General features: G+C 43.4%; 1 protein-coding gene across 2 annotated transcripts; it reads right to left on the reverse strand.

The window, feature by feature from the left end:
- Positions 1 to 1,281: 1,281 nt before the first annotated feature.
- Positions 1,282 to 7,917, reverse strand: LOC125905284 (polypeptide N-acetylgalactosaminyltransferase 15-like). Of its 2 annotated transcripts, none has more exons than XM_049603190.1 (10): positions 6,517 to 7,916; positions 6,208 to 6,374; positions 5,913 to 6,117; positions 4,597 to 4,764; positions 3,359 to 3,476; positions 2,669 to 2,863; positions 2,433 to 2,564; positions 2,216 to 2,317; positions 1,991 to 2,134; positions 1,282 to 1,909 (listed from the first exon to the last, which is right to left on the reverse strand). In XM_049603190.1, the coding sequence occupies exons 1-10, from the start codon at positions 7,047 to 7,049 to the stop codon at positions 1,718 to 1,720; spliced, it is 1,956 nt and encodes a 651-aa protein (XP_049459147.1). In that variant the 5' UTR covers positions 7,050 to 7,916; the 3' UTR covers positions 1,282 to 1,717. The 2 variants fall into 2 exon arrangements, with proteins under 2 accessions (XP_049459147.1, XP_049459148.1); XM_049603191.1 differs by having other exon boundaries at positions 1,771 to 1,909; positions 2,001 to 2,134; positions 6,517 to 7,917.
- Between the last annotated feature and the right edge of the window lie 3,472 nt (positions 7,918 to 11,389).

Raw genomic sequence — 11,389 nt, forward strand, 5'->3', positions numbered from 1 at the left:
CAGTGAGTCACTGTAGCGTCCAGTCTGCCCTCGGGCCAACATGAGAGGACGAAGAAGTAGACCTGCCCCAAGGGCTTGTCAATAGGGATGGCCGGCTGGACAAATATATCAGCTATCTGTGACTAGCTGAGTTCGTCGCTGGTTGTTTTTCTGGGCTTTATTGTTTTCATTTTATTTTGCTAATTTAATTGTCTGCTTCAGAAGAATGATTGGCAGGGAAAAACAGTAAAGAAAGCATTTCCCCCACAAACCAGAGCTGGGAATCATCAGAACAATGAAAAGATTGACCAAGAAGCTTTTGGTGAGTTTATTTGTTTCTGTCAAGCTTCACTTAATTATGTTTAAAGATGAGTTAACAATGCAACAATGCTCTTAGTTCTTGAAATCAGAGGGTGTACAGTTGTATTTTTCTGTTTAATAAAGGAAAATAGGTGTAGGAATAACTCATTTCTTAAGATTTTGTGAGTTTATTTTGTAAATCTATTAGTCTGAAAAAGCTAAGAGAACTTCCTCTAGTTGGCTTGGGGGTGAAATGTTGCCCACTCATTAGTTCAACATGTTCTCATACAACAGTCTGTGTGATATCCTGTGAAAATGCACATACAAGTGCCCCATTAATGATGTTACGAGCCAAATGTAAAATCACGTAGGCTAGATTCAAGGAGGTAAAGTTATGTAGGTTAGGTTTAGAAAAAAAACATGGACGCACCTTGCATTAACTCAAAGTTCACTTGGTTTTACACAGGACACAATCACCGGTCTCCTGGGGGAAAGTCCTGTGTTGTTTGACCCATCCACCACCTTCCCTTATTTACTCCCTTCAGCATAGTAGGCATGTGATTGCAGTCTTCACAATTACATGGTTTATATATGAATTACTGCCTCATGATTATGGGTTATTTATGAACTGTGATACATTATTTTTGTAGCTATACAGTATGTAAGAGCAGTGCGTGAGAACAGCCTGACTAGTTTGGACACCAACAAAAAAAAAGGCTACCTTTCATGATATGCAGGCGGTTGTCATTATAGTTTAATGGCGGCAGTGGCATCAGGTGACAAGAGCAAAAGTTAAGATAGTGAAAGTCAGAGTTGGTGGATGGATCCAACAACCATCGACCATCGTGTTGGTTTGGAACATATGGCCAGGCATTACACATTGCACTTTTTAAGTTTTGTTCTGAAACAATTTTTCTTTAATGTACTAAAATCTATCAAAGGGTGATTTTTGGTACTGTCTACTGCTTGATACGAACTTATTGTCCTTCATAATTTCCTCCATCCAACCTGTGATCACTTCATAGAGATGTAACGGTTTATATTGTGATTCTGTCTGGTGAATACTTTCATAAATTTACACAAACACATTTACACATGAATTACGAAAGCATTTACTGAAGTAAAAGATAATTTAATATCCTTTTCACATTTTTCACACTTTGATTAAATGTACATAAATACAATATTTCTAACAAAAACAGTTTTAAATAAAGACTTTGTTTCATCAATCATATCATGTATTCTATTATCCTATATATTCTGTTGTCTATTATTTAACACAATCAATTGTATTTGCAATCCTTAAAACAGGAACAAAAAAGCAGAGTGGCAAAGTGGAGCAAAGAAAGTGTCACTACTGTGTCTGCCACTATATATAACACATATTTGTCTAGAATTCACATCTTGCAATTCCACTAATCCCTTTGTGCTGTCTGTGTCAGGCACCTTTAGGAGCTACTAGTTGCTCAAAGTGCCACTGTTGTCTGGGATGATGGGTGCAGGGCCGCAGAAAGAGACCTCCTGTCTTGCTTTGGGTGTTGACTTCTTTTGGGCTGCTTTGTGGGACCCCTCCTTCCTTTACGACCTCCAGACACAACTGGGAAAGCTGGTGAACGAGTTGACCGCTCAGCTGAAGCAGAAAACAGATGCACTGGGTTAGCCAAACACGTAAACAAGATGTATTACAAAAAGGTTTAAATATCTGTCTTGCCTTTACGAACTTCCACTGGAGTCTGCTGGCGGTTGGTCGGCGTGTAGGGCACAGAGACAAGACCACCCTCTCTCCCTTGACGTCCAAACACAAAGCCCCCATGGGACCCCATCGCACCTCAAAGTCAGAGTTTAGATCGCAGTGCTGCGATGACAAGAGAGATCATCTTTGCCACTGTGTGTTACCTGTCTGCCTTTGATTTTTTACAACTGTTGCTATGGTTACCTGGCTGCCCGTTCCACTGCAGGGCGCTACGTTCATGACCCCACCCTGTAGTCCCTGCCCTCGGGGGTAGTCCGCACAGCTGCCGGTGCCGACATTGTACAGCTTCAAACAGGCACAAAGGGGACACATCAGCCTGTCATGTCCATCAGTGAGTACTGTAAATCCTCTGTGTGTGTGTGTGTGTGTGTGTGTGTGTGTGTGTGTGTGTGTGTGCTACCTCGCCTGACAGTGCAGGTCTGTCCTGGGGGATGTAAAGTTGTGGATAAACTGTGCTCAGGTACCAGTGGAAGTTCCGACAGCCCAGACTCCTCTTAAGCCGCAGACGCTCTGTGATGTTCGGGCTCTCAGACTGCACAGAAGAAATAGCTATCATGTCCTTAGATTTTTTTTTTCAGTATTTGGTAAACTCACCAACTAATCTTTTGAGCAAATTCCCACACTGAACATACACACCTGCCTGATGAAATGAGCAAGTGTGTCCCTCCTATAGAAGATCTTCCTGTATGCGTCCATCCAGGTGTCTGCAATCCGGATCTTGTTCCTCTGAAGCAACTCCTGGTCTGGGAAGCGGTAAGGCAGGTGGTGGTGGTCCAGGTGGGCCACACGGGAGCAGGGAACCACCTCCATGGAGCCCCCGCATGACCACACCTAGGATAACAGGAAAAAAGTTTTGTAACCATGTAATGTTTGTTTGTGTGTGTGTGCCTTTAAGTGTAAAGAGCAGGACTGCAGCAAGAATCTGGTGTGACAAGTACTGATTTTTATTTCTACAAAATGCACCTTTTTACATTTTAATCTGTCAGATAACATGCTGCAATTCCAAAATATGAACTTATCATGGGAAAACAAGTGGTCAAGTCACATTTCACTCTCATACTTGTGCATTTGTCAAAGTGCCCAGACATTCCCAGACCACTATTCAACCTGAGATTTCCGTTTGCAAAAAGCATCATGTCCCAGCACAACATTCCTGAGGCCCGGACAGAAGGCAACTAAATCACCCAGCTGAAGCATCGCTATAAAAAGCTTATGTGACTTGAGGTGAAAAGCAAAAGCAATCTGTCATCTCTCTGCTCTGTGTGAAAAGGTGAATTGGAGGATTTGATTGGAAAGTTGATAATATGTATGTATTTTTTGCTCTACCCTGATTGACAGCTCAATTTGTTCCACTCCCCACAGCAGCATCCCCGGGTCGTAGGCTCCCACACTCTGGAAGAAATGTCTGTCAATGGCCACAACTCCGCCTCCTAATGCTGGGCTCCTGTCAGAGACAGAGGCAGCGTCACTTTACTGGGGAACAAACACAGAGATTTGTCTCGGTGTCACTGGTGCAGAGAGACATTAGAAACTTCAGAGTCTAACATATATTTTTTGTGAGTCATGAGCACTTAAAGGTCTGGTGTGTAGGATTTAGAGGGATATATTTACAGAAATGGAAAATAATATAATAAGAATTTTCCAGTAGTGTATAATCACCTGAAAATTAGAATCATCCTGTTTTTGTTACCTTAGAATGAGCTGTTAATATCTACATAGGGAGTGGGTCCTTGTCCACGGAGGCCGCCATGTTCTACACACAGCCATTCACATCTTAATCTTTTTGCATTGCCCACCAAAGTTGGCGGCGACATGCCAAACAGTGTCGCAAAAACACCAATTTTTACCATGAAACTACTTTATTCAGTGTTTCTACTCATTTTAATCAACTGGTGTGTTTGTTATGGAGAGGACAAGACCCATGCAGATAATTCTGCTCCCAGTTAGAACCTCCTGAATGTCAGGATCAGAAAAAAGGCAAGCACACATTAGCAGGTGGCCAGTCTGTGATGAGCTGAATAGTGTCAGAGAAACATTAAATTGTAACGAGAAACTGCTCTATTCAGTGGTTTTATTGTTTTTATCAACCTGATCTGTTTGTTTTGGAGAGGAAGAGACTTCCGCAGATAATTTGGCACCTGGTAAAAACCTTCTGAATACAAAACACTGAAGGAATCAAAACTGGAAGTTCAAAAAAGTTGCAAAGATATGATAAAGTGCCCAAAACCATACACTAATTTTATGTTTTAATGATATGTTTTTTTGTTTGTTTTAATCTTTTATAAGGCATTTTTCAATTCATGACATTCTTGAAACCCTTTTGGGGGTCCAAATCCTCCTGATGGGAAACACTGGCCAACAGGAAATAAATCAAATGATGTGCAGTTTTGCAAAAACCCAGTTTCACGAGCAAAATATCAATTCTGTCCCCACAAACATAAGAAGGTAATTTAATGAGTGTTTCCTCTTAGGTTTTACTCAGCATTACTTCCAGGTAAAACCCAACTGTTTTAGGTTTATAATCATGTCATGAAAGCCCTGAAATCACTTTGCTGTAAACTCACTGCAGAGGTCGAACAGCTGAATCTGGGTCCTTATCTTGCAGCTGAGGGTTAGATTCCCACAAGAAGTCAAGCCTCCAGTCAAAGACTCCCCTGACCGGCCACTGGGTGGCATTGTACTGGAAGGTCTGCCAGTCTATCACATCCATGATGGGGGACACCACTCTGGTCCTGCACAGAGACATTAATCTCAACAGTGAGTTATATATTCATGTTCCCCTTCAGTATTTAGAACATGTGCATTTTCCTCCCCTAGTAAAAACATGGAAGGAGCAGAGGATCAAATTAAAGACATTTACACCATAAAGTGATGAAAAAAATTTACAAATTGGTGCATAAAAAAAATCGCCAGAAAGCAGGAAATTCAAAGTGTTTGATGCTGAATTTTTTTTGGTGGAGGAGCCCAAACCCCCTGCTTCATATTTGGGAACCCTCACCCTTGGAGTAGGTTGATTCAAAATGAGGTTGATGTTATGAATAAGAAGTATGTTCCTGTCAGTCAAAGATTTTGGAAGAAAGAGGACATTTTAAATTCTTAGCCAGCCTTCCTTGGTTACATTTTCACTTAATATTCCAACAGTGTGTGCAGAGAGATTGGCACTGTGAAAAGCAAAAATGTTTCCTCAGCAGTGTGTGTGTTTGTATCTGTCTATATTTGAGTGTGTCTCAGGCTTATGTCACAGGAGCCTAGTTTAGAGACACACTGTCCTTTGTTGGGATCTGTTCTGGTTCACATATGTTATTTGAAATATTTCTCCATGTGTGATGTGATGCTTGGAGGAAATGGAATGAAGAGATTAAAGGGGGGAGAATGAAAAGAAGAAATGGGAGAAGGGTCAAACATGTGGCTGAGAGAGTTGAGTGGTTGCAGATTCCAGGTCTGAGAGTTCAGCCTAATTACCTAGTCTAATTAGAGCCACGCCGCAGGCAGCCTGAGACACAAGACTAGAGCCAAATCATGAGAGCTGAGCTTCGGATACACACACAGTACATGCATTTCATGTCTTACTAATGAGTGAGGACAACTGATAACTCAGAATCTTCCATCTTCCCACTTATCTCAAGAGGATCTGTCAAACAGCAGAGCAGAGTAGAAAGCAGCAGACAGACAGAGTTTGGGCACAGCTGCTGCTTTTTCCAGACCAAATGTTTATCTGGACTTTAATTATTCTTCATCACAAAATTCTGGCCAACTTACATTTTATATTTTTGGTGTTCAACCAACAGAGCAATTAATGTAATTATAGATGAGTGTGTATTGAAATAAGCATTTTGCACCAGTGTTTATTGTTTCTGTGGATCGTTAGAGTAAACAGCACCTGTCCTGGGCCACTCTCTCCAGCAGTGGTTCCAGCCAGCCCTTCTGACATTCACAATGGGAGTCCATGAACACCAGCACCTCCCCTGCAGCTCTGGCAGCACCCAGACTACGGCATCCTCCAACCCCCAGGCGCTTGGTGCTGCGAATCAAACGCACCCCGTCCAGATGAGACACATACTCACTTAGCACACTCTTCAGGTGTCCTGAGAAGTGAACAAAGACAGGTCAATTGGATGGATGGATCAGTGGCTGGATGGATGGATGGATGGATGGATGGATGGATAACAACTCACCGTGCTGGCTCAGGTCGTCCACTAGCAGAACCTCCTGCAGATACTGCCTGGGTGCATTGTCCAACACGCTGTGCACGGTGCGCAGGAGCGTGGACCAAGCCTCGTCATGGAAACAAATAACAACACTGGCCGACGGCAGCGACTCGCTGTACTGCTCCCCCAAACACCTGTTAAGTAGGAAACAAATTCACTCTGTCAAAGCGACAACTTTACCAACTTTGAACGCGTTTTAATACCACAGTGGGTCATTTCAGTGCAAAAGTTTTGCCTTTCAAGCCGTGCGCTTTGGACACTGCGCCGTGCACTCACTCAGGATGGCGCGCCTCGGGCAGCAGGCGATGCAGTGAAATCCTCTCGCTAACCACCTCGTTGAAACCGTACTTCTCCAGCGCAGAGAGCTCCATGTCCCTCTCCGTGCCCTCCAGATGTAGCTGTACCGCTTTCCCCATTTCACCGTGCGTCGGAGGCGCGGGGGCGTGGGTATCCTTATTTGCTCCGGGTAGGAGCACCTTGTAGCTCCCCTTTTTCTGCTGCGGCGGGTTCTTGGTGCCCTGCGTCGATGGCACGAATAAAAGCTGGTCTTCTTGCAGAGATTTTAGCGGGGCGAGATCGACAGCGAGCTCTAACGCAGGGTCACGCGAGTCCACTATGACCTCCAGATCCGGTGAATCGGGAATCCGATGGAGGGGGTGGAGGGGGAGTCCAGGTTTCTGATAACTGCGGCCCCGGTCCCGGTTGAAGAGGTCCGAGAGCGCCAGAACAACCAGGGCGAAGCCGAGGAGCAGCAGCCAGAGGCAGAGCACCTTCCTCCGGAGAGCTGTAGCTCTGCCCCACAGCCTCATGATGAAGAGCGCAGAGGAGAGGGGGATACGAAGTTGGCCCGGTGCTGTCTTGACTTCCCCATTTTTGCGCTTTTACTCAACTTTGAAGTTACATTTCAGCAAAGTGACGAGGCTCTACGGGTATTATCCAAACAGCAGAAAAATAAATAACTCGCCTGTCAGTGTTGTGGAGTGTAGCGCTGCATCCATGGAGCACCAGACCTGAGACACGAGTGACAGACAAGGCAGGTTCAAGAAGACAAACCCCTCAACTTCTTGTCAGGGTGGAGGTGCGCAGACTTTGCCTCTCATCCAGCTCATCCCGGGGTCCTAAAGCCTGCGTAAATTTGAGCTCGTCTGAAGATGCACCTGATACATCCACCTGCTCCTACACCTGCTCACTGAGCTGATCCTCAAAGCAACCTCAGTAGCTCAGATGATAACAGGGATTAAAACACCTTTTCATACAAACTCTGACTGAATACAATGAAAAATCCAGCTCCCACACTCAAAGAACAAACAGCCAACCACTTTGGTGTCTTTTGTTTTTTTCAAAGCTGCATCACAAGTCATTGTAGGAGTTTTAATGCCTATGGGACTTATTTTTATCGCCATAAGGCGCCAATTTTCCTTGTCATGAAACTCGGAATTTCAAAACTCGGTGTGTTTCCCAGCAGAACAAACAGTATGTTATAAATAACCCCACATTGCAGTGGAATGGGACAGTGTTTTTATATTTCCTCCAGTATTTCTGTGTGTGTGAGAGAGACTCGGCTTGGTGCAGGCGTCTCCCCGGTGCGTCACACATCAAAGATGCTTTCTCCGGCCAGCTGGCGGCGGGCCTCGCAGTCTCATGACCGTCTGTCGGTGCCGGGAAGCGGGGCGGTCGCAGCTTCGATCTCCCCGGTTCTCTGAGGAGATCTTGGCAACACAGACTGCTGTTTTTCAACAGTGTGCAGACAAAGACCTGGGCTGAAGTTTTTCTTTCTTCCCTTTTTTTTAACAAGTGGAAATTTCCCACTTTTTTTGGCAAGTAGAATTTTGTTTTTCCTACTTTATCACAATGAATTGAACACAACATGTGGCGCCCAAATCAAATTATGATTAAAAAAAGAAGTTGAAGGGAAAACGCCCCAGAAGTCATGTAAGGATTTCAGTGGAAAAGGTCTAATAATTTCCTAATGCATTTTCCAAGTGACCTCAGGGTGATGTTTTCTTTCAGGTGATGGCCAACAAGAGGTCAGACTGTACCCATTTTTTCTTCACCACATCACTAGAAATGAAGACCATCTGTGTCAGCCTGCTTCACCGGCTCTGTTTTGTGTTGTGGTTGAGTGGAGCTGTGAAAGGCCACTGCTTGCAACTTGGCAGTGCAGCCAATGGGAGCCTTAAGCCATTTTGGCTGCAGCCAGAGACCAGATCACTCTGGTGGTGCTGGTGCTGGTGCTGGTAGCGGTGTGTCTGAGTTGGTGGGTGGGATTAGCAGCTGCCTTCCCCTCATTATACACAAAGACACTCACCTCCCCTCAGCTCAGGATGACAGGGCAGAGTGGCGTCTGATGATTGTGATTACAGTACACAGAGGTGGGAGGGGGACACCTGGAGAGACAGATTGAGAAGTTGAAAGAGCAAAGAAGGGCGTCAGAGCAACAAGATGGGGGTGTTGCACAGAGGGGTGGAAATGAAAGAGACATGAAAGATCACAGGGAGAGAAAGAGAAGTGACCAGCTCTCCACCTCTGTCTTCTTGTGGGAATAATGCTTGTAAGCCTCGAGATTGAAAAGGAAGAAAGTCTTCATGTATTTCCAGTGCTCCGCAGTGAACACTCCCATATGTTCCGTCCTGCAGCCAAAACACACACTGAATTGAAGTTTCCACCGCCAGCACATTTGCAGACACGCACATAAACACCAAGAGAACATGGACACACACACACACAGGCACGTACACACACATACACACACACTGAAGGTCCAGGGTCCAGTCCACATTCTCAGGAATGTGGACTGCATTCCACCATCCGACTGGAAGCCAGAGCTGTAAATGAGAAGGCACGACAAGTACTCGCATGCATCCTTCCCTCTCTCACACACACACACACACACACACACACACACACACACACCCAAACACAGAGAGATGGACAGAGTGAGAGAATAACAGTAACTTTTGGCTGCATGTTTCATTTTTGGGTTGTTGTTCATTCATATTTCTGTTTCACAACCAGTGACTTCTGTTTGTGGTGACAAGACAAGACACAGAGATCCTACTTTGTTTTTTTCTCTTTCAGTTTTTAGACCCAAACCTATTAGCTGAATGATGTCAAAGTCCACGGACAGGAAATTAACATTTTGAATAACCATCTAATCATTTCAGTCTTTTTCTTCCTAATAAAACTGTCAGCATTAACTGGTCCCAGCTTCTCAGCTGTGAATCTTTTGAAGATTCACAAGAATTTGAATGTGTTTTGTTGCAGCCTTCTGTGATTGCAAACTGAATATCTTTGGGGTTTTGAACAGAAAATAAAAAACAAAGACACTTGAGGACAGAGATGTGGACTCCAGTCACACTACTTGGATCTGAGTCAGACGTGAGTCACAGATTTGAAGGCGTCCAACTCGACTTGGCCTTCAACATCAATGACTTGTGACCTCACTTGAACTTGAGCCTTTTGACTTGAAAAACATACTTAATCCCTTCCCCCCGAGCCAATTTGGGAAGAGAAGGTTATGGACATTTTTACAGAGGTGAAATAAGTACACGAGGAAACAAAGACAAAAATCCAGTCAGTGGTGGGTCTGGTTAATAGTGCTATACAATGCAATGTCAGCACTACTTTTTTATGATTAAGTTCAGTGGCACTTGTTTCAACAAACGTGTTTTAACAAATAAATACTGATTTCTTTTAAATTAAATATATTCCTCTGTTGTTAAAGTTTCATTACATTCAGTGAAGACCGCATTATGACTTGTTAAGGACTCAAAACTCAAATATTAGGACTTGGGATTTGACTCTTGACTTAAGTGCAAAGACTTGAGACTTACTCGTGACATGCAAAAGAATGACTTGGTCCCACTGTTGCTTGCAGACATCATGCTGGACTCTGGGGAAACTGTGATGGACAGTCTGCACCGTCTTTGATCTGTGATAGACTAGAAGATTGATCAGTTAATAAAGAAAATGATCATCGAATAAATCAATAATAAAATATGTTGTAAGGGACTGACATGTGAAAGTATCTGTTGTCTTGAAATGGTTTTATTTTGTTATATTGTAAAAGTAATATTCAGTAATGTGTGATTGAGTTTGGGCAAACATGTGACAGATGATTTGATTTGAGAGAGAGAGAGAGAGAGAGAGAGAGAGAGAGAGAGAGAGAGAGAGAGAGTGCGCGCGCGCGCCACCTTTCCCAGCTCTCCAACAGGCTGTGAGAAGCAGCGGAGCGGTGCTGCCCTCTACTGGAGGATGAGTGGTACTGACGTTTTTTCTACGTTTCATGTTCATTTGACAAAAAAAATATGTATACATATTAACATCAGGTACATTTACGAGATTTCCTCCTGAGCTTTCGATCACATCTCGTGGCTTTCATCAGCGGATGGAGTCTACTCAGTTGCCATGAAGATAGATGTTCAGTTTGTAATGTTTTGTGTCATTCATTCCCAATACAGGCTGCACGATTGTTATATTGATAAAACATGATCACACATTATACCATTTAGTAACATGCGTGCTTTGTCGCGGTCTGGCTGAGGTTACAGGCCCTTTATAAAACACTACTGTCACTGAAATGCCAACAACAAAGTCTGACAGCTCTTTTATGGCTTTAATTTTCAAAGAGCAGGACTTATAATAATTTAGATGGTTCATCATGTGTAATTCTTACACGAAGGAGACGCACAAATCATTAGCCTACATCACCTTATATTTTAAATAACTGTGTAGCTCAGTGAAGATGAAAATCATGTATGATTTTGTCATTGCATTATGTATTTGTTTTCAGTTCTTGACACCAGTCAGTAAGGACATTATAATGCATTCGTCACTGCAGAATAAATTGCTACCTGCTGTTTTAATGCGAAAAAAAACTCGTTTCCTCTCTTTTGTTCTCATTGGATTTAATTGTGTAGCCTAAATCAGTGACAGATAATTGCTTTTATTGTAATTTCAACTTTAATTAGTTATTTTTAAATCGAATATCGTGATATGTTCTCCTTCAGTTCCCCACAAGAGACATTCTCCTTATCATAAATCAGAGTTTGCTCTGTGTGTTGCAGCAATGATGGAAAACAGTTTCCATCCTGACTTTTGAACAGACATTTAAATGTGACTTAAGACGTCAGTTCACAGTTTGGGAGCC

Source organism: Epinephelus fuscoguttatus, linkage group LG17, assembly GCF_011397635.1.
Source record: "Epinephelus fuscoguttatus linkage group LG17, E.fuscoguttatus.final_Chr_v1".
NCBI classification, from domain to species: Eukaryota; Metazoa; Chordata; class Actinopteri; order Perciformes; family Serranidae; genus Epinephelus; species Epinephelus fuscoguttatus.

Bases quoted from the DNA above. Each gene is read 5' to 3' on its own strand.
- LOC125905284 (XM_049603190.1), bottom strand. From the start codon at position 7,049: ATGAGGCTGTGGGGCAGAGCTACAGCTCTCCGGAGGAAGGTGCTCTGC. The intron at 6,118-6,207 runs GTGAGTTGTTAT...TTCACTTCTCAG, and splicing joins GGACGACCTGAGCCAGCACG to GACACCTGAAGAGTGTGCTA. The intron at 2,318-2,432 runs GTAGCACACACA...GCCTGTTTGAAG, and splicing joins GACCTGCACTGTCAGGCGAG to CTGTACAATGTCGGCACCGG.